Source organism: Chroicocephalus ridibundus, chromosome 2 (genome assembly GCF_963924245.1).
Source record: "Chroicocephalus ridibundus chromosome 2, bChrRid1.1, whole genome shotgun sequence".
NCBI classification, from domain to species: Eukaryota; Metazoa; Chordata; class Aves; order Charadriiformes; family Laridae; genus Chroicocephalus; species Chroicocephalus ridibundus.
Genome location: NC_086285.1, coordinates 23,992,075 through 24,017,824, shown reverse-complemented (window position 1 = coordinate 24,017,824; position 25,750 = coordinate 23,992,075). Strand labels below are relative to the sequence as shown.

Genomic DNA, 25,750 nt, shown 5'->3' with positions numbered 1-25,750 from the left:
AGTAAACTAACAACAAATAACAGAAAAGCTATCAAGTCACTCACTACATTCAGTAAGGCTGATGAAAATATTAATTCAGGAATTATGCAGAGTATTTTAAGGTTTTAGCTCTGCACATTACAAAGATGACTTAAAAATCTGACACTAACTTCTCCAGGTCACACAGGTCTTAAAAGATTTTAAGCACTAACAAACCTGCGTTTTGTATAGTGAAAAACTAGTTCAAGAGACAGTGTAAGACAAGCTAGTAAAGACCGCGCTGTTCAGGTAAAATGGCACTGTCGGTGGCACTCTCATGCTGATCCTGGTGCTTCTGGACTCTTGTGTAGGCTTCAACTCACCAGCAAAGCTAAAAACCAATGCAGGGGGGAGAAAGAAGGAGGGACAATAAACCACAGAAGAGCCCAATGAGCATTAGACCCACTGCAAAGTAAGTAGGAAGCTAAGCTTGGACAATGACAACCGATGAGCCAGACCTCTCATCTCCAGCTGCACTAATTCAGCTGAGACTCCTGCACACATTCAGGTTGCAGTGTGGGAACACTGTGATATTTTGATATTTCAAAATTCTTCTTTAAAATATCCTGTTATAAGAGCACTGCAGTTTATCACAACCAAACATTTTCTTACTAACACAATGCTATACCAAGAACAAAGCTTGGAATCATGATGTCAAATTCCACCTATAGCACACATTTTCATACTATCCGCATTTCAAAAATTTGAAGCTGATGTGATCTTTTGTAAGTAGCATTCACATAGACATTCATGAAGTAATTAGGACATGTTTTACCTCTACTACGTAAGTGTCAATAATGTGATCCCGAGGCAGGAACCAGTGGGCTACCTCTTCTTCGTCCATCACAGGAGCAAGATTAAACTGTTTCAAGTAAGTGTTGATTAATTCTTGTACTGCTTTAGTATCCTTTTGTTCCATTGGTCTCAAACCTGAAGTCTTTGTGGCCTTATTGTAACAAAAGAAAAATAAATGTTAAGATATGAAAGGAAAACTGCATACGCAGCAAAGGCTGAAAGTAGGTTGCAGAGTCACTCCACTTGCTATAAAGCATTCATTATTAGCCTACTTTACCCAGCCACCTAATTCATTATGCTATTTCACAAACGGCTCTCAATCAGAATTCCCTCTCTTCTAATTACTGAGACTGTCTGGGGCACTTCAATCTTTATATTTCATTATTGAAACAACTTCATTTCTCCAGAGAAAGAGATACCATTGCCAACAGCCTAGACTTTACGCATTTTGTATTATTGTTTGGGGTTTTTTTAGGTCAGTATTTCTGATCTTCTTTGAAACTACCTAGGGCCCAGACACAGAAACAAAAAATAAAGCAACTTGCATATCAGAAGTTAATCTGAACACAAGAACACTTGCAATTCAAACTTAAGAAAATTACAGTCAAGTTATAAACCAAAGTCAGCTGATAAAGTTTAATTAGAAATATTTAAAAAATAAATTCCACCTGTTCTTAACACTTGCAGACTCCCTTGCTAACTCAACTTTCTATACAGGCACAACTGTTGTTCTGTTAACAAGAAAGCTTCTCATAACTTACAGCTGCCTGAAATTAAACCACTACAGTACTATAACAAAAAGTTAGTTATTTGACTTTAAACATCAGAAGAGGAAAAAATTGCTTTCTAGTACTATGCAACTAATGTTTAAACAAGTAAAGGTGATTAAAGTTTTCTCTCCAGCTTTTGTTAGCTTTCCTGAGTATTTCCTTTTAAGAAGGCTAAGGCTTGTTCTCTTCAGAGCTCATTTATCCCGCTTCATCTGTCTGAGATACATATTTGGGCACATATCACATTAATCATAGCAAAGTCAATTGCAAGAGCAGCCAGGTAGAGACTTGATTACTGGAAGCCTGAAATTAGTGTAGCTGATTATGCTCTGCTCAAAAGGAGTTATTCTGGGGGAGGTATTTATTCCCATACTCTAGGAGTCAGCAGGCAGATGAAAAATGGAGGCACGTTTTGCCACGGCTGTGGCGTGTGTATTACATTTCAGTCTTCCTGCTTTCCTGAGCAGCCTGGGACTACGGTTTGCCTACACAACAGCACGTCATCTAGATTTTTAAATGCCCTGGATTCACAGGGGTATTCACCTGACTCATCAACACGATGCTTCCTATGCCGTATTTCATTCATAACCTCCTTATGAAGTACAACACGAAAAGTTAATTTCAGCTCCCTCCAAACCTTCGGTCCCTCTTCGAAAGCCATACACTGGAGCAGGATGGGAGGAAAAGCAGCTGGGCTGGAACATCTTTATCCCCCAGCAGCGCTCAGAATGGCCACCGGTAAATTATTATTTGCATCCCCAGAAGTAAGGGAAAGTGTACAGAATGGGGCTAAAATTTGTTTCTCTGTTCCATACATCAAGCTGCAATGGGCATATATTCATGTGAGTATCCTGGCTCAGAATCTCAACCAGTCAGGGAAAAACATACAGAGATACAAGTGTTCTGTCCTTATTCTAAACACAGCAAAAATTTACCTCTTTCAGAAAACTCCTTGCTCAAGAGATTGAACACTTAGGAAAAAAAAAAAAAACAACCGCCCTCTATTTTTTATATCTACAGGTACATGCACAAGCACAGCCTTCAGTGAGGGTGGTATTTATTAATTACAGTATTTATTATTTCTGAAAACCTTTTTAATTCAGACTGTTCAAGTGATTAAGAATGATTAATACCTCTTAAAGGGAGATGAGCTCCCAGTGGCAATGTCATTCCAAGGACTCTAAGAAAAGAGGTTAGAATGCAAGAAACAATGTTTGGTGCTGAGCGACAGGACGGTGTGGCTTGAATGAACCAATCTGTGTGACAGTACTGTTTGTGATAACAACCTGAAACTGAGGATCCTCAACAGCATTTAAACCCTTTATTAGGAAAAAAAAAACCTCCAATAAAACCCAAAGCACAATATCTAAAGAGAAAACATTAGCATAAAGATTGAATCTTAATTTTCCATAGGAGAAGCTCCCAAGTCTAATCTAAAAATAAACCAACAGCTGAGGCATATGGACTTCTACATCACTTAGTTTTAAAAGCCCCTATTTTCTGTCTGCACACCTCTGTACAGTATGTTTGCCTTAGCTATATTTTATGAGCGAGATATGATGTATGCTCTGTTTTCTATAATTTATTTTTCTGTTGAAACTCGGGTTTTACAACAAAGGAAGATGATCAAGGTACAACTGCTGTTGTTTCTAATGATTCTCTGTACTGTACTGTAAGTAAGATCCTTATTCTTTAAACTACTCTTTTCCTGTGTTGTTTCCATGAGAAACAGCACTAGAGTTGCCACCAAAACCTATATTTGAAATTGTCTACTGCACTTTTTTAGACTATAAAAAAATATCTTCAAGATTTGATGAAAGCTATATTTAGCTCATCAAGATTAAAACCTAATTAATTTGGTTATTAATTCTTAAGCTCTGAAAACTGCTGCCCTGCACGCAAGGGAGAACCTGCATGTGCAGGCACGGGTAGCATGCAGGCAGCACAGGAAACGAGTCTCTCCGACAGCAGCAGGAGTTCGGATCACGCCATGGCACGTGCTTTATACTAAGGAGTGCTTAGTGTTCACTCAAATATATAAGTAGCAAGAGAGCCCACAGCATCAAGCTAAATAAAACCAACAGACACAATTCTCTCAAGTCAGATAAATCATTACGAAGTACTACGGGTAAGGTAAAAAAAGGATTTTTTTTAACCAAAAGGGAGGGTTTGTGTAAATAAAAAAAGGTTTACTGATACGGTACAGGTAAAGGATATTCTGCAGTCCCTCCAAATTGAAAGGTAGCTTTTACAAGCAAAGAAATTGTTTTAAATCATAAAGCTTAGACTGGCTTCTATAGGCTGTTAATTACAGCAATGAGATTTTTTTAATAGTACATCTCAGATAGTAGTAGACTTGCCCTGTCACGAAAATGCATCTTAAGGCTTTTTACCAGCCTATTAGCTGCAAATGTGAGAAAAAATATTTTTAACTAACCGAGCTATTCAACAACATTCTCTGACAGAACAGAAAAAGCTGTGAATTAGAGTGGGATCAACAATCCCACTGTGATCAAACAACTCTCTGATGGACGTCCCTGAGAATTTTAAGACATGAACAGTTAATTTTCTGTTCCAGTAATCCTTTATCAGATTAATCACACCAAGAATATATCATACCTTATGCATCTTCAACTCAATCCCCCATGTTTATGAAGTCAACATTTCTGTTTTGGTTTTGTTTGTTGATGTTGTTGGGTTTTTTGTTTTGTTTAAGGCTTTTAGGTCAAAATTTATATTTTCTCCATATACAGATCTACATTTCAACAAATAGTCTCTTCTGTTTAGTATAGCCCTTAAGGTCTTTTTCATCAACCAGATTTTTTTTTTTAATGTCCTGCACGCACTGCCTTTCCAAACAAAAGCCTGTGTTGTCAGAGACAGATGGAAGGTTATTTTGGGCCTCACAGTAACTGTGGGGATTCTCTAGAAGTCATATTGCTTACATCAGGAAGTCTGTAGAGCTTCATTGTTCTTTGTAGAGTCATGTTTCTACTCAAATGTGAAAATTTCACCTCCACCAATTTTCTGGGATTCAGTGATCGATGCCAATACCTGGAAACAGAATTAATAATGACGACTAATAGTATTTTAAATGTCAGCTTTACTTGCATCCATTTCCCTATTTTCTCACATTGCTCATTCTCCTCTCCAAATTTGTTTCTAAGTAAGCCCATACTATGTCTGCAAGAAGCCTGAGCAACAAACGATAAGGAAAAGCTAGATCCAAGCAATAGCTTTTAAACAGGCCTGCTATCACCACATTTTGAATCTAAGCAAATGCTTTTTATTAGAGAATGAGTAATAACAAGGGTTAAACATTTTAATCCTTGCCACAGCCCTGACAATCTCGCCATATTTACATGGTAACGCTTATTTTCTTGTCTAAGCAGTGTGTTGAAGGAGATCTCCTCTTCCTAGGACATCATTGTGCAACAGAACCGGTTACTCTAACAAAGCATGGATTATTTTTTTTCCCCCCCCATCCCTCCTTACAGAAATTTACAGGATCTTTGGTGTTGATGCATACAGACACAATTTCAAATCAAGAAGTGCCCTGTCCTCCAGAAGGATAGACAACTGAACTAATACTGCTGGAACTGAACTTTTCCCAGTAGAAATAAAATCCATTCCAATCAAATGAAATTACACTTGATTACATACAACTCCTCACATGATAGTTTTCCTCATTTTTATCAAATGGCAATCGAGACCTTTCTCCAGGAAAGATGAAAGTATTTCAAAAAAGCAAATCATACAATTCCCAGAAATGTTCTGCCATTTTTGGCAAATGGCCAGGTCAACAGGGAAGCGTCCCAGCAAGGGAACAGGCCACTTGAAAAACACAGGTATACAATGTCGTCATTGCTAGTATGGCTTCCACCAGAAGGTCAACAGAAACACCTATTAGTCTATTTGGGGTACAATAAACAAACCCAAACTTAGATCTTAGTCTGAGAAGCTGTTTTATCCAAGGCACTGGCAGGGAAGGAGGAAAAAAAAATAAAAATAAAGAAAATAGAACCAAAAAAACCCACCCTGACAAACCCTCAGGCCTTCAGGTTAGTCAAGGCCACAACATTTAGTTTCTTTGAATATTATGCTTTTGTTGTTTCTCGGAAATTACATAAAATGTTCTTTAAAGTGACTGCTATAGGAACCGATATTATTATGAACATCACCTAGGTTACCTGCAAGTGGCCACAGGTTTGGGGAGTACCACTCCAGCAGTGTAAACAGCCTGAAAAATTCCTTCCAGGTTTACTCTTCTGGTTATTTCCCGAATCAGTACAGGTGCTACCCGTTTAGATCTCAGTTTCTTATGAACACACAAAAAATTGATTTCTACCATTTTCTTCACACTAAAAGGACATTAAATAGTGGAAAATTAAAAAGAATTGCACATTGCATATTTTCATTTGCATTACAGTAGTTTTCCACGTTGTGACAGAAGAATTTGAGAAAAAAATAAATTCGCCTGTGACAAGTACATCTGCAACAAATACTCATCTATCATATTGCGACTGCAATGGCAAATTGTGCAATACGCAAGCTTTGTCTAAGGTGCTTGCAACACTCCTTTGTCAGAACTCTATCGAGACTTAACCAATTGCCTTACTGGAAGATGCAGAATGGCACCCAAGCGCATGCCACACGCTATCGTAAAACTTCATGATTGACAGCGTATGAAGACGTGGCCGAGAAAGTCCATCTGACCGACTATCCTTTAAATACTTTCCAGTAGGGGCAGAAAATGCTATGTCATTGTATGTATCGTCCATCAGTAAGAAAATTCCTTAAATATGTATTACTGGTCTTCATTGTAAGGAGCCCACAAGCTTTTTTTTTTTTGGGGGGGGGGAGGGGGAGAGGGAAAGGAGTGAAAAAAAAAAAAGTCTCTGCTACATACACAGGATTCTTCTGACTCTTTATGGTCAGTAAGCCTCCTTCTCTCTTTTTAAGTTCTCTACAGCAATGGATACCAGTTTACGATTTGTTTTACGGTGTTATTCTTTTACAAATACAAAAGTAATGGTGCATTTTACCTGTCATAAATACGAATATTTGCAGGAATGGCACTTATGAATCCTACCAGTTTTTTGTTTGAAGACACTCTAACCCCACAGTGCCATTGGGGTAACCAGCCCGGAGGACGTAGTGCCCTAGAATTGATGACAGAAATAATTACAAATTACTGCCTAAGAAGATGTAATAAAAACACCCTTCTTTGCACTCCAGCCAGAGCAGAATGTGGAACTTGCTACTCACCACAGAAGAAATTCAGGTGAATAATCAAACCTAAACATATTATCATCATCTTCTACGTAATTCTCATTTAACAGCGTGTATAACTCCTTCAGCTGAAAACACACAAAAAAATCCACAATTTATCCACACATATCAATCGGAATAAACTTCAATGATTTTAGGTACATATAAAAATCGTTTTACTTACAACTTCAGCATTGCTAAGATCCAATGTGTCCCACATAAAACCCTGTGGCAAAGAATATGGCTCTAAGCGGACATTGTCCTTATCTGGTTCAATTGCACCATGTGAAGTTATAACTTCATCTTTTAAAGGAAGGGGAAAAAAAAAAAAAGAACAGTTACATTGCTAGCTTCCTGATAGTTCTCAAAACTGCATCATAATTATGTGATAGGAATGTGAAGCTTTTAAAAAATGCTGAAAAAAAATAATATTATTAGCTTATACTACTTCTCATTCTCACAGATTGCATTCAGACTAACAACTACCTCATCAGAATATCTAAAGATATGCACAGAACTCTCTATCTTGACTGATATCCACAGAACAGCAATTTATCAGCACATGCACAGCATTTAGCCAGCCATGAGATCAACGGTCTCATCATGAGAAACACGTTGTACTCACAGCTAACAAGCTATGGCTCGGATCCTGTTCACCGCTGACTTGAACAGACCTGAACTCAACAGGATTACTCAGGAGCAGTGCCATGGCAAAGCTACCGCATTTAAGGCATACTGGTGAAATGTGAAACTTGTTCCCAAAATCCTACATGAAAGCGGGCTTTATTCTACTCCCTTACTTTACAACTCTGGTCACTCAGTATATAGCTATAAACAGAAGCTGTTGCTCTTCTATGGAGCAGCATCTGCCAAATCATAGAATCATTTAGGTTGGAAAAGACCATTAAGATCATCAAGTCCAACCATTAACCTAGCACTGCCAAGTCCACCACTAAAACACATCCCTAAGTGCCACATCTGCACGTCTTCTAAATACCTCCAGGGATGGTGCCTCAACCACTTCCCTGGGCAGCCTGTTCCAATGCTTGATAACCCTTTCAGTGAAGAAATTTTTCCTAATAGCCAATCTAACTCTCCCCTGATCCAACTTGAGGCCATTTTGTCTCATCCTATCATTTGTTACTTGGGAGAAGAGACCAACCCGCACCTCGCTACAACCTCCTTTCAGGTAGTTGTAGAGGGCAATAAGGCCTCCCCTCAGCCTCCTTTTCTCCAGACTGAATAACCCCAGCTCCCTCAGCCACTCCTCTTAAGACTCGTTCTCCAGATCCCTCACCAGCTTCTTGCTCTTCTCTGGACCTGCTCCAGCACCTCAGTGTCTTTCTTGTAGTGAGGGGCCCAAAACTGAACAGAGTATTCAAGGTGCAGTCTCACCAGTTCCGAGTACAGAGGGACAACCACCTCCCTAGTCCTGCTGGCCACACTGTTTCTGATACAAGCCAGGATGCTGTTGGCCGCCTTGGCCACCTGCGCACACTGTTGGCTCATATTCAGCCAGTTGTTGACCAACACCCCCAGGTCCTTTTCCACCAGACAGCTCTCCAGCCACTCTTCCCCAAGCCTGTAGCACTGCACGGGGTTGTTGTGACCCAAATGCAGGACCCGGCACTTGGCCTTGTTGAACCTCAAACCACCGGCCTCAGCCCATCAATGCAGCCTGTCCAGATCCCTCTGTAGAGCCTTCCTACCCTCAGGCAGATCAACACTCCTGCCCAACTTGGTGTCATCTGCAAATTTACTGAGGGTGCTCTTGATCCCCTCGTCCAGATCATTGATAAAGAACCGTCCCCAGTACTGAGCCCTGGGGAACACCACCTGTGACCAGCCACCAACTGGATTTAACTTCATTCGCCACCACTCTTTGGGCCCAGCCATCCAGCCAGTTTTTCACCCAGTGAAGAGTACATCCATCCAAGCCATGAGCAGCCAGTTTCTCCAGGAAAATGCTGGAGAAAGTGGTGTCAAAGGGTTTAGTAAAAGTCTAGGCAGACAACATCCACAGCCTTTCCATCATTCATTATGCTGGTCACCTTGTCACAGAAGGAGATCAGGTTAGTTAAGCAGGACCTCAAGATGATCTGCTCTATAACCTTCCCCAGCACCAAGGCCAGATTGACAGGCCTGCAGTTCCCTGGATCCTCCTTCCAGCCCTTCTTGTAGATGGGCATCACATTCGCTAGCCTGTGATCAACTGGGACCTCCCTGGTTTGCCAGAACTGCTGACAAATGATGGGAAGTGGATTGGTGAGCACTTCCACCAGCTCCCTCAGTACCTTTGGGTGTATCCCATCTGGCCCCATAGACTTGTGTGTGTCTAAGTGGTGTAGCAGGTCGCTAACCATTTTCTCTTGCATTATGTGGGCTTCATTCTGCTCCCCATTCCCTGTCTTCCAGCTCAGGGGACTGGGTAGCTGGAGAACAACTGGTCCTAATGCCAAAGAAGGCATTAAGTACTTCAGCCTTTTCCTCATCCTTGGTCAGTATGTTTCCCCCTGCATCAAATAAAGGATGGAGATTCTCCTTAGCCCTCTTTTTGTTGCTAATGTATTTAAAGAAACATTTTTTTATTGTCTTTTACGGCTATAGCTCGCTTAAGTTCTGATTGGGCTTTGGCCCTTCTAATTTTCTCCGATAACCTCATGTCATTCTTGTAGTTGCCTGCCCCTTCTTCCAAAGTCCATAAACTCTCTTTTTTTTCTGAGTTCTAGACAAAGCTCTCCGTTCAACCAGGCTGGTCTTCCCCCCCGCCAGCTCATCTTTTGGCACATGAGGTGGCCAGCCTGCTCCTGAGCCTTTAAGACTTCCTTCTTGAAGAACGTCCAGCCTTCCTGGACTCCTCTGGCCTTCAGAACTGCCTCCCAAGGGACTCTGTCAAACAGCTCCTAAACAGGGAAAGTCTGTCCTCCAGAAGTCCAAGGTAGCAGGTCTGCCAACCCTGCTATGTAGTTCTCTGAGAATCGAAAACTCTATCATTTCATGATCACTATGCCCAAGACGGCCTCCAGCCATCACATCACCCATGAGTCCTTCTCTGTTCACAAACAACCGGTCTAGCAGGGCACCCTCCCTAGTTGTCTCACTCACCAGGTGTGTCAGGAAGTTATCTTCCACACACTCCAGCAATCTCCTGGACTGTTTCCTCTCTGCTGTATTGTATTTCCAGCAGGCTCTCATGTCTATAGAAGTGCTGTAACCTGACTAACCTGAGCTGAACTCCCAGAATGAACTGCTGCACAGACACCTGAATTAGCCTGTAAAAGCTTCGTTATGACCAGAGTATTTTTTTAATTTACACAACTTTTTTCAGCTAGGCTCTTCCTCCACCTAGGCAGGATTACTGTGACAATTACTACCATTAGTTTACAGAGGTATCTGGATAGAGTTTGTATGGAGAGGAGCCAGGGCAGGTCAATTCAATCCAGTGAAAACTATCGCACACCGGGACTTTCTCTGGACTTCTCTATGCAGGGAAGTCAGGGAGAAATGAGATCACTGTGGGTTAAGCTGTAGAAATGGATCAATGTGAAACACTGCCCTGTGGAGAGAGAGGAGAGTGCTCCTGTGCTTTAGACTCTACCTTATTTCTGCTTATTCTACACCTGTCTCCAATGCCATGGAGAGAAACCTGCAGAACAGAACAATGACAGCTATTGCACTGAGACTGCTTTACTTGTGGACTCCCCAAGTTTCACTGGCACTGAAAAGCCACAACTGCTTAACTTGAAGATAACGAAGGGGGAAGAAGGAGGTTCAGAAAGCAATTCAGAGAAAGCAAGAGAGCCAGCAACTACCTTCTCTGACAAAGACTAAGATTTACCAACTGTGTTATCAGGGATCAGATCAGTATAAAAACTAATCTGACGAATTCCTTACAAAATTAAAGGCAAGGTGAAGTCACCTCACCATCTCACTTGGTACCAAGAACAGAGAACGGTCTCTGAGAAAGCACGTCTTCTAAGTAGTGTACTTTGTGGAGGATGAACATGAACAGCAGTACAAGTTTTCATGCATGAGAGAAGCACCATTATCCACTTAAAGCTGCATGAAAACAGTGTAAGCTACAGCAGAAAAGTCATTATCTCTGAGATACCAAATCTATTATTGAAAAAAAAATATTAAGGGAAAATAAATAAATTTTAAAATAAATAATCAAAGTTTACTCTTTGTCACCACTTCAGAGTTCTTATTTTCTCTGAAGTGGAAAAGACTTCTACATTCTGTTGTTCAAGAGTTCAGACCTAAAATATACAAGGGAATGCTATTTCAGTAGCATTTCCCATTTTTATAGAGAATATCAGAATGAGATTTATTAATACCATGTTTTGTTGCATATCATGGAGGGGGGGGGAAGGCCAGCAACTTTCTTAGAAAACATCAAGAATTCCCCATAAACTACACAAAAGATTAAGGATCTCTACCACACACAGTCCAACTTCATACCCACGTCAGAAAACATGCCAGACAGCTGGCACACTTTCTTTTACTGGTCAGTTACACAGATTTTACGATGAGGTACAGTTAAACTTACTAAGTTTAGGTACAGGTTGCGTATCCCAAAACTGGTATTTACGTTTGGTAGCCTCATCAATATTCTTTGCTGGGCCTTGGCATGCAGAGAGCAGCTCCATCGCTCTCTGGATGTCTTGAAGCTTCTGCATTGGAATGGCTGGATTCTGCACACAAACAAACAGAAGAGGAAGCTTGTTGAGTATGTTTACTTTCAACTAGTTGTACAAACATGTTCATTTATTTTACTGTTATGTATTCTTTCATATACTCTTCTCATCATGGTTACTTTAGGTATAACCTTCAGAGGCAGGAGCGTGGAAAGTCAGGTGGGCAACAGACAAGCAGCTTCACAAAATACTTGGTAGTTTTGACTTAGTGCTTGCATTTAACCATGAAACTTCAGAGTTTTTAACCCAAATACTGCAGCATTAAGGCAGGGTACCAGTAGCACAATAAAAAGTTTTGTGTATTGTCTGCCCCACACACCTGGTAAAATACAATAAAACAGCAAAAAACAGATCAGCTTAGATATCTAACAATCTAAAGATAACCACTGGTACGCACGGAGATGTTTGAAGTTGTACTTAACACATACAGTATAAAATAATATTTAAATTCAGGATGGTTCAGTATTTCAGGTACACTGTATTGCTACAAATATCCACTTTTCAACCTTAGTTATATTGTGTCTGCCTTGTAGCAGATTAGCTTGCAACCATTATAGTAGGTACCTTTCTGCATTGCATCGTGTGTTAACCATCTTGCCACTAATGCCAACTGTGCCAACACTCACAGCTAAGGATAATTTTAACTGATAAAAGCAGACAGACATAAAAAACCCAAACTTTCCACTAAAAAGCTGAAAAATCTTTATAGAAAATTTATTTGAAAAGCATAAAACCTAAGGCTAAGTTTCTAAACTGAGCTCTTAAAACGCTCACCTTTGATCTTTCTGAGTAAGTGTAACTGGAATAAGATTTTTTTACTTGCATAGCAAAGTGCAGAGGAATAATGGTAACAGACTTCTAAATCCAGAGGGATTTTTCGCTCTCTCTTTTTAAATCTATTTACTTGGGTTTTTTATCTCCCAAGTGGTAAGTCCTGTTCTGAGCATTACTAAAAGCATGCTTGTGCTCAGGTATTTATTGCACTGCAGTCCTGGAAAACATTTGAAGGAATAGTCTCAAATGGATGGGAAAATTTTAAGCAATTCTGCATAGAGATTTCAAGCCAGACGTTTGTTTTGCTGTTTGTTTTTGTTTTTTTTTACTGACTATCAATGGATCACTATTTCTATATTTCATTTTCTTTCTAGGATTCATGTGTTGAAAAACCACCATACATGTAATAATGATGTAAAGCTTCATTTGGATGGGCACCTGCCTCTAGTATCCCCAGTCACAAAAGGAATAAAACTCCTTGCCTGTAGCTTAAGCAGGCTATAATTTTCTATTTATAATAAAAACTTGTACTCTCCAAACATTATGCAATTTCTTTCATTATTTTAAGTATTGCAAAATTTTACCTGTGAGCATGCTTTAAACACATGTCATCTGAGTAGTTGTGAATTAACATATTTACACATTTTAGAGCAACACTATTGTGGCATAAAGAAACTGCCCTATTTCTAGATCCATGATTAGTGACATAACTTACTTTTCTCAACTAAAAAAATCAATTTGTCTATTACACACTGGCCTGATACAAATACTTCTAATGCCACTAGATAAATTCTGAAATCTTATCAGTAGATTATGAAATCATACATAAATATTGACATACTGTACTTTACTTTGTATGTTTATTTTAAGTCTCTAATGTTTTTTCTACATTAAGAAGAAGAGAATAGAAAATCTAAAAGAAGATACTAGGTTCTAAAAAGATCTTACTAGCATATGTAAAGTAAAAAGTTCATGTTCTGATAATAAACACAACATGGCTAGTGACATCAGGAGGAATCTTCTCTCCTTTCAGCACGTTCAGAGATCAGCCTGGCTAAGAAGTTTACTTGCAACCCCTTTTGTTTTCCTGTAATGGAAAGCAAGAAAAACCTACACAGAATTTCACATGAATTAGAAAGAGTGATTTTGTTTCATTACAGTTTAGGGGAAATATCTCCCCACAGCAAAAGACAGCACTGTTGTGCAACAGGGCTGAGGCAAACAATGCTTTTTTTGCCTCGGTTTTGGTGACAAGATGTGACCTCAGACCTTTGATGTCCCTCAGCCTTGCAGCCAAGTCTCTGGGACTCCCAGTACCCACAGCGGGAGAGAAAGTTAGGGACCACTTAGCAAACTAATCATGCACATGTCCGTAAGAACAGACTGGATGCACCTGAGGGTGCTGAGGGAGCTGGCTAATGTTACTGCAACTAGCATCTATCAAGTCTAAAAGGTTATGGCAATTGGTGGAGGTTTCTTATGACTAGAAAAAGGGAAATGTCACACCCATCTTCAAGAAGGCAAGGGGGAGGATTTTGAGAACTTGGGAATCGATATTGTTTAAGGATCTGGACGTGACAAGAGTGCTTTCTCTGTAAGTTCATAGATGATGCCTAGTTGCGAAGAATGGTTGATACACTGGATCAGAGTTGCCATTCAAAGCTACTTTGACAGGTTGCAAAGAGAAACTTTAAGACTTTTGACAAAGGCAAATGTCAAGTCCTGCATCTGGGATAGAAAAAGCCCATGCAATGGCAGAGGCCAGCATCAAGTGGCTAGAAAGCAGCTTTGCAGAAAAGAACTTGGAGCTCATGGTGGGCAGAGAGCTGAACATGAGCCAACAGTTCACTGGCCAGCAAAGGACAGCTGCATACTGGGTTGTACCGGTAGGACTGGCCAGCAAGCCTTCCCCTTTATATGGCACCCCTGAGATCACATGTCACAGTTTTGGGTTCCCTGTTACAGGGAAAACATTGACATAGTGGAGTGAGTCCGATGACGGGGGGGCTGAAACACGTGACGTACAACGAGAAGATGAGAGACCTTTGTTTGTTCACCCTTAAGAAGAGAAGTTTAAGGGAGCAGGAAATATCTTATTGCTGCCTAATGGGAGGATGTAACAAAAACTGAGCCAAGTCTTTTCAGAGGAACGCAATGATAGGACAAGAAACAATGCACACAAGTTGCAAACCAGCAAAATCCATCTAGATATACGGAATTACTATTTTTTTAACCACAAGTGTAGTCAACCACTGGAATAGGTTGCCCACAGAGGTTGTGAAGTCTCCATCCTTGGAGACCGAACCACCTGATCTAGCTGGATATGCTCTAAGCAGGAGGTCGGTCAAAAGACCTCCAGAGGTCCCTTCCAATCAAAGTTATTCTATGAATATGTTGTGTAGACCATTGGTGATTACAATAATGACTGGTAATATTGCAAATCTGGCAAGCTTCATTTGTGTCAATGTGGCCAGTCTACATCAGCGGGACTTTTAATGGGGAGAGACCAAAATCTGGTGAGATGGGCAGTGAAGTGCCCTAAAGATCATTGTAAGCATACAATGCTAACAGGCATTTATTGCTGTGGCTACACTCATGCCAGTGTTCAAAAAGACCAGTATCACAAATAAGGGAGGGAGAAGCCAAGGAGACTCACTGTTCTGCTTCTCTCATCTTCAGATCTTTTTTCAAAACCATTTTCAATGAGTTCAGAAGCCCCACTGAGTATTATCTGATGATCTTGCATATATTCTCTTAAAGGTAAGCTGCACAATGTCACTTTCCTCTAAAATATTTTTTAAACCCCTTTTCAACCAAGAGCAAGAAAATGCTAAAAGTCTTTTTTCTCTCATGTACCTCACATAGCCCAAGGAATACAAAAATCTAAGTATCAATTGAGGAACAGAGAAAATAAATATATCGCTCCACACTGAGCCAGATCAGTCTAAGATGCTTTCAAAAAAATCTAGAACAGGAAAGTTGTCCAAGACAGAGAAACTTGCCTAGTTATCAGTGTGTACACCTGGAAACAGCAGAGAAAGTGAAAAAGAATGAGCCCACACTGATGCGTTTGCAACTAGAGAAAAGTGGAAGCCATATAAGAACAGTAAAATGGTTTAGCTGCCTAGAGCTCAAGAGAAAGACTTAAATAAGAGCTTTTCCTTCATGCCAATAAAAGAGAAAATTTTGTAACCTTACTAACAAACTGGCTAGACTTCTTATGACAGTAAAATAATCACGAAGAGTGCCACTCCAAGTGCACAGCTTAGACCAAGGACAGGCTTCCACATTTGCAAAACGCATCATGCCAGAGAGATGGTGCGCAAGGTTGCAAGGTGCTGAGGACTAGAATCTTGCATGCGAAAACAAAAAAAAGTGAAGTAGCTTCCTTTTAATGCAAATAGAGGCAAGATATGGAACAATAAGTTTAGTCACCAGAGAACCGAGGAAGTCCCAGGATACCGCAGCAGTGAACTATGTCTTTATGTTAACATTAAAATTGACCTCACTCCAATTGTAAAGAGTTTGAGGTTACTTGGTTATCACTTGCAAATAGTCGTCTTGTATTAGCAATTCATGCCATGTGCTTTATAGAAACACAGTATCAAAACACATGGTGAGATGAGAAAGTACTTATGATCTCTTTACATATTGTAAAGTGTCCCCTGTGCCAAATGTGCCCATTCAAAGCAACAGGGGTGACACAGAGAAGATCTAAAGGGACAACACAAAATCTATCAGTATGTTAACGTGCCAAAACACAACTTTTTTTCCCTAATATTAGTTGGTAGCCCCAATGTACTTGACAAATCTTACAGGATGAATAGTACTACTGGTACAACGGTGTAACAGTCTCCATGTTAATCTGATAAAGCAAATATACCTACTTCAACATGCTCAATGGCCCATAAATTTTCTTATCATCATGTTATAAACTTCAGTTCTCAGGCTCGGATTCCTCTTAAGATAAAAGCTGTATGTTAGAAAAGCCACCATGTCATACTATTCACTGTTCATTCAGAACACAGTAATCAAAAAAAAAGCACATAGACAATGCTATTTTATCACAAAGACCACAAAGATTGTACATCCTCTCAAATAATTTTGCATTCTTATTTACAGCGGAGACCTTTCAGATGGCAAAAAGTTTCTTCAGTCTGTTATCTCCATGTTAGAGATCACCACATTTTACGTAAGACAACATGCTGCTCGTTTGCCCAAATGAGACACTGGTTAGCACTGCAGTTACACCTTCCCCCTACTGCTGATGCTCACTATCAGATAACATTAAACTGTACAAGTTACTGAAACTGCACTAAGCCAAGTTAGACAGTGACTAAACTAAAGGCAATTCATCAAATACAAAATCTATTTAAAAGCCTTATCACTGCAGATTCAGATTCTCTGCAACTAAGCTGTCACTAGCCTGATTTCTAACTGCTGGAAAAGAAAGACAAAACACCTCCTCCTCTGCTTTTCTCACAGTACATCACTGGGGTGGTGACGACGACTCTCCAGCTAACTTCACACAGTCTGCAAACACCAGGTCTTACCTTGCTTCTGTCTCTATTCAGGACAGTAACCATTTACTTAATTCCGATGTGTTAAGGCAAAACTACCAACACACTTTTACAAAAAGCAACACACAAATTAAATTAAATTAGAAGGCAAGCACAAATTAAAACAGAACCAGGCTCTCACTTTTGAAGGCTGTTGAATTTTAATCTCCTGGGAGTCAGACGCAGAGTCTGATTTGGTGCCTCCAGAATTTGGTTTCTCCTTTTTTCTCTTCTGCTTCTTTTTCTTTTTCTTCGCTCCCAAATCTCCTCCAGGACTTCTGCCAGAGATTCAGAGAACGTGCAATGAGAAAAATCAATACCACTGAGCTTAAAATTCAGAAAAAGTTAAATATGGAAAAAACAGCATTTTAATATGAAAAACAGCAGTTTGAATGTGAAGAAAAGGCAAGGCAAAGGAAGGAAGAGGGGAACTGACAGCACTGGTGAAAAACTTCCTGCAAGTGCTTTCTAATTTGTGTTACACTCACACCCCAGCACAACCAGGCATTTTGACACACTAGTGTCAAATTGTGACACTATATAACAGCCAGTGCTCTTGCTCTTCTCCAGGCCATTATCCAGCACAAACATGAAACAACCAAATTCAACAGAGTTTGGAGGAACTCAGGAAAGTGCAGGAACTGAGGAAAGTAACCTCACTGGAAATTCAGTAACTATTAGTGGCCCAATATTTTTTCCCCTTCATGTTCATGTTCAACCATCAGGCACATCTGAATTTGATAAGAATCCAAACAAAATCTTGAACACAGGAAGTTCCACCTAAACATGAGGAGGAACTTCTTTCCTTTGAGGGTGGCAGAGCACTGGAACAGGCTGCCCAGAGAGGTGGTGGTGTCTCCGTCTCTGGAGACATTCAAACCCGCCTGGACGCGTTCCTGTGCAACCTGCTCTGGGTGACCCTGCTCTGGCAGGGGGGTTGGACTAGATGATCTCCAGAGGTCCCTTCCAACCCCGACCATTCTGTGATTCTGTGAAAAACATTCTGTTTTCAGGAGTTTTGTTTCTAACTTAAGTAGTGATTAAAGTCTTGCTGAAAACTCAGTAAGGAACAACACCAAATATTTGTGCTCTAAAGCAATAAGTACAATGGGGTCAACTTTAATTAAAAAAAAAAAAACACAAACAAAACCCCCATCATATTATATATTGCACTTGCAGATTCTGACATATTTTGATTATTTATAATACGTCTTTCTTCTTTAAGGAGATTCTAATTTGACCAATAATCGAGACACAGAATTAAGATTAGAATAAAATTTGCGAAGTGTGGGAGGTGTTGGCAACTCCCAGACGGAAGGCAAATAAGCAGGCAATGAGTCAGTTAACACTGAATCCTCTTCAACAGGTTAATCTCCCAGCAAAACCATACATACATAATGGAGCTCAAGACAGATACTGGGGTTTGGGGGGCTTGGGTATTTTTCACTGGAAAAAAGTTAATGCAACAAACAATTGTTTAATTCTGGAAGGAAAAAAAAAATCAAATATGATACTGTCAAACCAAAAGAAAAAAAAAACCAGACGAACAATACTAAAGTTATTAAGATCAATATATTTGCAAGGGCCATGTTATTCACTGTAACATGCTCACTTTCAAGATTATGATGCCCAGTCTTAGCATCTACACTCTGTCCGAGCTGAAGTCGGCAAGAAAACACCCAAATGTCTGACTGGGAGGCCAAAAGCCTGCAATTAATCAAACATGCAACTAAACAGAGACTCGTTTTTGTGAGATCGTTACTGTTCTCTAGAACAGCCTGTAGTGAAAGATCAACCCCAAGAAGTCCTTAACTTTCCACAGTTACATCGGGTTAAGTTATGCTCCCAGAAAGAGGGGAGAGAGTTACAAAAGCAGCACCCTCTGGGCTACTCAAAGGACAACAGTGTAGCAGACCAACCACTCACACAGCACAGAGACGAGAATTTGTAGGACTTACTAGAAGTCTGCAGCAACAAAAGGCAGAGTTGTGTTAAGCAAGGCAGGGAAAAAACTTTCTGCTGCAGAATGAAGATACTGCCTGATCACCTAGGTGATTCTGTTAACAATTTCTATATTCTCAGTTTAATATAATCAAATTTAAATCTATTCAAAGGCCTGTATACCAAGCTGACACTCTGTACAGAATTTAAGCACAGAACGGACCCAGAGGCCTGGTGAGAAGTTATAAATACAAGAGAGTAAAAAAAAAAAAAAAAAAAAAAAAAAAAACCAAAACAAACAAACCAAAAACCAAACAGGTACAACCCTAGGACTTCATCACCAAAACAGATACAAATACTAGGGAAAGCGATTTCACCTTTGATGAGATTCATTTAATGAGGTGAACGCCACAAGCTTTCACCTTTACCTCTAACATCTCACATACAGCAAACAAATGATGCCACCGTGTCCTTGAGCCGACTCCCAAAGGCTTTTCTGTTAACATTAAGTCTACGAGGAGTTTCAGCAAATGCCGATCTCGACAGGCACCTTCAGCAGGCACCGAGCCCCGAGTCGCACTGGTGCAGCTCGCTCCTCTTCTTGCCTTTCAACAGTAGCTGGCCCCAGTTACACCACAGAGAAATTCTGCTCACTGGGATTACCTGAGGGTCAATGTTTTATTTAGTTTGGTGAAATAATGAACAACTGTACTCCAAAAAAAAAAAAAAAAAAAAAAAGTTTGGCAGCTATGGAGAAAAAGTAGTTTTGCCAAGCTTTACTAATGTTATCCCCAGTTAAACTGTACTTTTAGCAGGATAATCTTAGTTTGTTCTTTGACCAGCTCAAGGTCTTTTTCATATATAAATGCTTATTTTTTTAGCTGTGAAAGAGGAAAGATGGGACTAAATTCCTGTAAAAGATAGATGGTGTTTAAAACTACTTCTTTTTTAAAATCTTCCAAAATCTCAGTCCCTGGTTTATGACCTTCAGGTTTAGAGTTTTCACACTGCCTCTTGAAAAAGAAATACTGGTATCTTTGTCTGACAAGTTATCCAGGGACCGTTCCAGAGCAGTTATAAATGTACATTCTCCTGCCTGGGTCAGTCTTTTTTTACTGTTACAGTCCACAGAATGTAAAAAGAGGATTTAAAGAGAGATCTACTTGTCCTTCAACTCTTTAGGCATGCCTGCAACCCAGAGATTTGGCAGCATGCAGAAATTTCTACTGAGTAAACAGGTTTGTCCAACACAAGTTACAACCAGAGATACCACGCAAATTAGGGCAAAAGCTAAACCAAAACATCTCAGGATTTCTTCTCCTTCCCATACTCTGCTTTGAAAAGAACCGAAAGGTTCTAGAAGTGGGATTGAGAATGACTAGGAAGGGAGGAACTCTGTTGTTCAACTTGTAGTAATTATGCTGGACACGACAGCACAAAGGATTTGCAAAAGTAATGAGATTAAAAGCAAAAACTCCCATTAAAAGCTTTTCTCTTAATTAAACAGTCTTGTGTGCTGACTAAGATCTAAGTTCTCCTTTGTCTGGTCAGATACATTGTGTGCTGTCATCATACAGGTGCATCTCAGTCTTAGAAGTTTGGAGGAAGAAAAAAAGTTTCCCACTTCTGTGAAAGCTGACCTTTAAGTGTGAAATCTCTTTTGCTGAACTACCCTGCTACCATTGAAGCGATACAACTTGGAGTGCAGGTCCCACACGGAAAGCAGGAAAAGGATATGCAACTCAGATTGATGCTACGTCTAGCTGTCAGGTCAGGAAACATAACTTTTTCACACATCAGATAAACGCATCTGCCCCAGTCCAGCCCACCGCACAGACCACAGATGGTTATACTAAGAAAAATATTCAACGTTAGACTCGTGGAAGATTTTGACTGTGTCAGTCTAGTAGAGACAGGCTTATACCAGGAGCACTTCACCGACAGGAGGGCAAGCCTACACACTGAGGCTGAGGTATACCTAAGTGCAGGCATGGTCCAAGATATTTTTAACTGCATCCACAATGATGGTTTTGTCAGTCTGATAAGTAAGAAAGGAGTGAGGCCAGCACAAAAGTGACACGCAAATCAAAATTCAGCTGAGACAAAAGAAGAGTCAAAAGACCTTGTTCTGCCCCTGAAAAGACAACCTTGCCACAGAAACAAGCTATGGCTATGACTCTGAGACAGTCACTTAGGCCCACAGTTTTATGATTTTGTCTGCAAGATACAAATGTGAGCCCATGATCCCACCCACATACCTTTCCACTTATGTACACACATCTGGTGTTTTGCATAAATGTGAAAAAAGACTTTTGCTTCTCCCTGCATGTGTTGCCTTTTTTTTTTCTTTTTAACTGAAAAATGGGGATACTTACTGCATTTGGGGAGGAGTGTGGCAAAGGCAGAGAAACTTACTTTGTGGAGCTCTGAGCAAACCATGAAAAGCTGAGATGGAATAATCAGGAGGAGCATGACAGTTACCCTACCCAGGTGGTCAAACTGTTTTGGCTCTCTTGATTTTGATTTCTCTTTCCCACTGAATATTCGTGTTATTTTAATTGCCTTTTTGGACCCTAAATTCTGCTTTAGCAGAAACAGCTTTTTGTAATATCAACATCTGTTTCAAATTACATGGAATGGTAATTTTAAGTTAGCAATTTCTCAAATTTAAAACCAAACATGTACTTCAGATGTTTATTTTTAAGCTGCAAAGGCCCAGGCCTATGGGGAGGTTTTGCCTTCACAGTATTTTTTCTCTCTCTGCGAGTAAGTGAAGTTGCAAAACTACATTTCTGAAGATGTTATATAGATCTTTTTGATCACAAAAATCAGATCTCATGTATATGGGCAAGACTCCAAAAAAAATTTCAAGGTAGTATTATTTATACTAGGACTGTCCTTGGTTCATAAAGAAAATGGAGGCTTAGATGCAAAGGGCCTCCCCTTGCTGTAACAGACCACCACCACTTCAAGAGAATAAGAAGGTCCTGACCAGAAGGGCTTATGTCCTTCAAATTCCACTTACTAAGAAACTACCATTACTAACAGCCTCTCTGGACGAAGATTTCATTTGCATACATTTCAGTACTTGGAAATGCAAGTTTTTTGAGCATGAATACCTAATAGCAACGCCTGAAAACCTAACCCAACAGATATTCCTAAACGCTCTGTGCATTTCCTCTGCCTCCCCCTTCAAGTCCATAAGGCTGTACTTCAAGATGTAAATCTCACCTGCTAAAACTAAACACTGCCTCCTGTACCTTAAAAATATTTATATTTTTTTTTAATCTAAAAGTAGTGCTGGTTATAAAGTTGCCATTTAACAGTAATCAAAGAGGTATACTACTAAAACACGCAAAGTAAATAATTTGTGAGGGTTGGGGGGAGTTGTTTAAAGGTCATACTTTTTCCTCATCTGTTTACTAAACGTTCTGTGGCCAAAGCCTTTCTGCCATTGAGCATAAGGAGCTATTTAGGATGAACTGAGACCTTACAAAGCTAGGCTCATCAGGGTAGATTCAGGTGCAATAAATACATTTTTTCTACATACACACTAACAAAGCTGTTTTGTAAACAACACTTTATTATGAAACAGAACAAGTACAAGCATAATGCATCTAGCAGGAGCAAGCTGCAGACAGAATAGAACAGCAATGAGTCACACAACATACATAATCCTGCATCTAAAAAACAGGAGCAGAAACAGAGGACAAAGACATTTGCACAGTTGAGAGCTATAAAATGGTATTTTCTGCTGCAGTCATTCAGTGCTCAAGCACATAAAAAATAGCAAATTTAAAATAAATAAATAAATTCAAATTCATACATGTATATACAAACCATGGGGTTTTGTGGTCAGTATTACAAGGACCTATTTTCAAATGCCTAGAAACAGCTTGAAAGTAACTCCATTTACAGAGCAATCCTACTAGACACTGACACACAACACATATTCTACCTCCCTATAAAAAACTTAAGGTTAAAATAGCATGAGATTAAATACGGATCGGCAGCAATGGAGTCCATTCAGAATTTAGCAAGTCAGTTGACACAGTCATAGTCTCAGTAACACTGCTCATAAATTGCTTAGGTATAGAAAACCTAACCTAAAAGCTCAAAGCAAACTTTAAAGCTACCTCAAAAATTAAAATACTATGATAGGGAGAAAACAGGGAATAATTAGGGTCCTATTACCAGGGGTTAATCTCCCAGATCAAGAGTAGACCTTTGTGTTTGCTGTAATGTAAGATTTTTCTTTTCATTTGATGGAATTTGTTTGAATACTTCAGCCTGCAGACAAATAGTAGCAAACAAGATTCTCAAAGATTACAGGAAAATAATTCAAAGTCAATATTAGATTTCATGCATCAGAAACATGACACAAAACTGACACTAATATTTAGAGGCTTTTTTTACTGGAATGATCTACCACTAATTTAATTAAACTTCATATTACTTGGAAGCATTCGCTTTCTTATTCAAAGATGAATGAAGCAGCTTCTTTGAAATACTCATTAAAATACATTTGGGATAGTCAACAAAAACAAGCTTTGGGGAGAATAGCATACAGCTCACAGCTGCAGTAGTTGTCCCTCAGAGCTCAGCAAGATCCAAGTCGGAGCAGAGCAGCAAGCCGCGATTCAGAACACACCGAAATGCAATTCTTTGTTCCCCGGCTGCTTCTTACACACTGCTTCTGCACTCGCTGTCACAGCAGCCCGAGCACATAGCCACAAGCCCAGCTACACCGCAGAGGGCAGCTACAGCTCGGTCGCGCACACAAACAGAAGAGGAAACTGAAGTAGAAATAAGGTACAAATGAATTCTAGACAGGCATCACCCAGCTATCAAACAATCTGGCCTGGCACGTCAGGTTGGCTCGTACGAAGAACAATAAATAATAATTTGCTGCTCTTAGTAGTGTTACTTTTACATATTTGGGAATCTTCGACTGTGGCATATCCATGCAAACATAACAAAACATCCATGATAATTAAAAGCTATTTCATTCCTTTATAATATCCCAGGTTTATATTACTACAATTATTTTTGACACAACTATTTTAGCATGCATGCCATGAATTCACTGACAGAGCAGCAAGCATCGAAGTTTTCCCCCTTTCCTGCCTTTTAGACAAGTCAGTCACCTAAGTCTCTCAGATTTCTCTTGCCACATTTAAGATGCAGAGCTGCTTGTTGCCAAGCAAATCCTAGGGGCAGGAGATGACAAACAGCATACATCCTCAAACATCAATCACCTACAGAAACGCTCTCAACCAGATGAATCAGAAATTCATGAGGAAGGTATTTGTGTAGCAGTGTATAGATTAACCTATTTCTATTTTAGGTTACTCCAGCCACTCCTAGTTGCGACAACAAAGCATTTTCTCCACAATCACATTTTCTAACCACGCCGAAAAAAGCCAAAAAAGTAAATTTAAACGAAGTTGTTTTTTAAAACGTGTTCCTCCCACTTCCCTACCCTCAAAGCCTCTAACTGCAGAGCAAGCCAGACCCTTGGCACCTTGTGCCTGGCCGGAGCCACACTGCACGCCGCGCAACGCCGGACGGGTGCGAGGGGCCGCGTCCACCCGGCTGTCTCTCCTGTCACCTCCCCGAGCTACTGGGGACTGATCCGCAGCGTGGCAAGATTTAAGACACAAGATTAGCGGAGAAGGAACTACAACCAGAACCACAGCGTCTGCTCCGGCCGATGCTTTTTGGTAAAACACGCGCTCCACTCTCCACGGCGCGGCGCGTGGATCGAGCGTTAATGTTTCTTTTTGGACAATAGGTGACGTTGGGAGGAGTGTCCGCAGGACAGAGGGACACCAGCGATGCCGGAGCGGTCCCCGGGCCAGGGAGGGGGCGCAGGGGTGGGGGGCGCCCGCCGCGGGGGGTGACCCCGGGGACCCGCCGGGCTGCAACCAACCGAAACAAGTACGGGAGCAGCGGGGCATTTCCCCAGAGCGCCGGGACCCAGCACGGGAGGCTTCCCAACGGCCAGAAGAAACAAGAAAAGGCCTCAAATCCTGGGAAAGCACAGACAACGAACCTCCCTTAAGGCCCGCTTTTAAGACCGGTGTCCGGCGGGGAAGCGCCGGCCCGGCCGCCCCCCTCACCTCAGGCCGGGGGCCCGGCCCGCCGCCTCTCCCTCCCGCGGAGGCCGCCCCCGGAGTGGCGAGGGGAGCCGAGCCGTGCGGCGGGGCGGCAGGGTCCTCCCCCGCCCGCACGCTGCCGACTGCGGCGGGAAGGCGGCCCGGGAGGAGGGCGCGGGGTTCCGCCGGCGGGGCCCCCTCGGCTGCGGGAGGCGCAGGCGCCGTGGAGGAGCGCCGGGCCGGGCCGGGCCGTGCAGGCCGCCCACGGGCTGACAGGAGCGCCCCTCGCACGCCCCCGCTCCGCTACCCACCCTGCCGCGGGGGCGAGAGGAGCCCGGCGCGGCGCGGCCCGGCCCGCAAGGCGGCCTCCGCAGCACCTCCAGCCCCACTGCTGCCGCGGCGGGAGAGGCGGGGGCTGCCTTCCCGGGGCTGTGCCCGCCCGCCCGGCTCGCAGCGCGCCCCTACCCCTTGGCGTGCTCGGCTTCCTCCTCATTGTCGCCGTCTATGCCGCAGGTATCCTGGTCATCCAGCTCCAAGCTCTGCTGGCTGGCCGCAGACTCGCTGTCCTCCGCCATCACGGGGGAAGGAGGGAGGGGAGGGGGCGGGGGCGCCTATGAAAGGAACCGGGGCGCACGGGCAGATGCAGTCCGGAGGAGCTCCCTCTAGCTGCTGTCCTCCCCCGTGCTGGCAGCGGCAGAAGAAGAGGCCGCCGGGGCTCTTCGGCCGCTCCCCGCCGCCCCGCGGGGGACCGAACCGGACCGGGCCGCGGGGATCTCGGCGCCATGCCCCGCCCCGCCCCTCACACCCGGGCGGTGCCGCCCCCGCGC

General features: G+C 41.7%; 1 protein-coding gene across 2 annotated transcripts in view; it reads right to left on the bottom strand.

The window, feature by feature from the left end:
* The window catches only part of NMT2 (N-myristoyltransferase 2), a 31,584-nt gene extending 5,834 nt beyond the window's left edge, over window positions 1-25,750 (bottom strand). Inside the window, exons 1-9 of one of the 2 annotated variants that reach the window (XM_063324760.1) lie at window positions 25,389-25,750; window positions 17,027-17,162; window positions 11,404-11,548; window positions 7,039-7,157; window positions 6,852-6,943; window positions 6,629-6,745; window positions 5,774-5,944; window positions 4,529-4,637; window positions 794-964 (exon numbers count right to left, since the gene is read on the bottom strand). In XM_063324760.1, the coding sequence (XP_063180830.1) occupies window positions 794-964; window positions 4,529-4,637; window positions 5,774-5,944; window positions 6,629-6,745; window positions 6,852-6,943; window positions 7,039-7,157; window positions 11,404-11,548; window positions 17,027-17,162; window positions 25,389-25,498 (1,170 nt within the window). In that variant the 5' untranslated portion in view covers window positions 25,499-25,750. Of the gene's footprint in view, window positions 1-793; window positions 965-4,528; window positions 4,638-5,773; window positions 5,945-6,628; window positions 6,746-6,851; window positions 6,944-7,038; window positions 7,158-11,403; window positions 11,549-17,026; window positions 17,163-19,253; window positions 19,417-25,388 lie in introns of those variants that run through there. The other variant, XM_063324761.1, reaches the window with a different exon arrangement.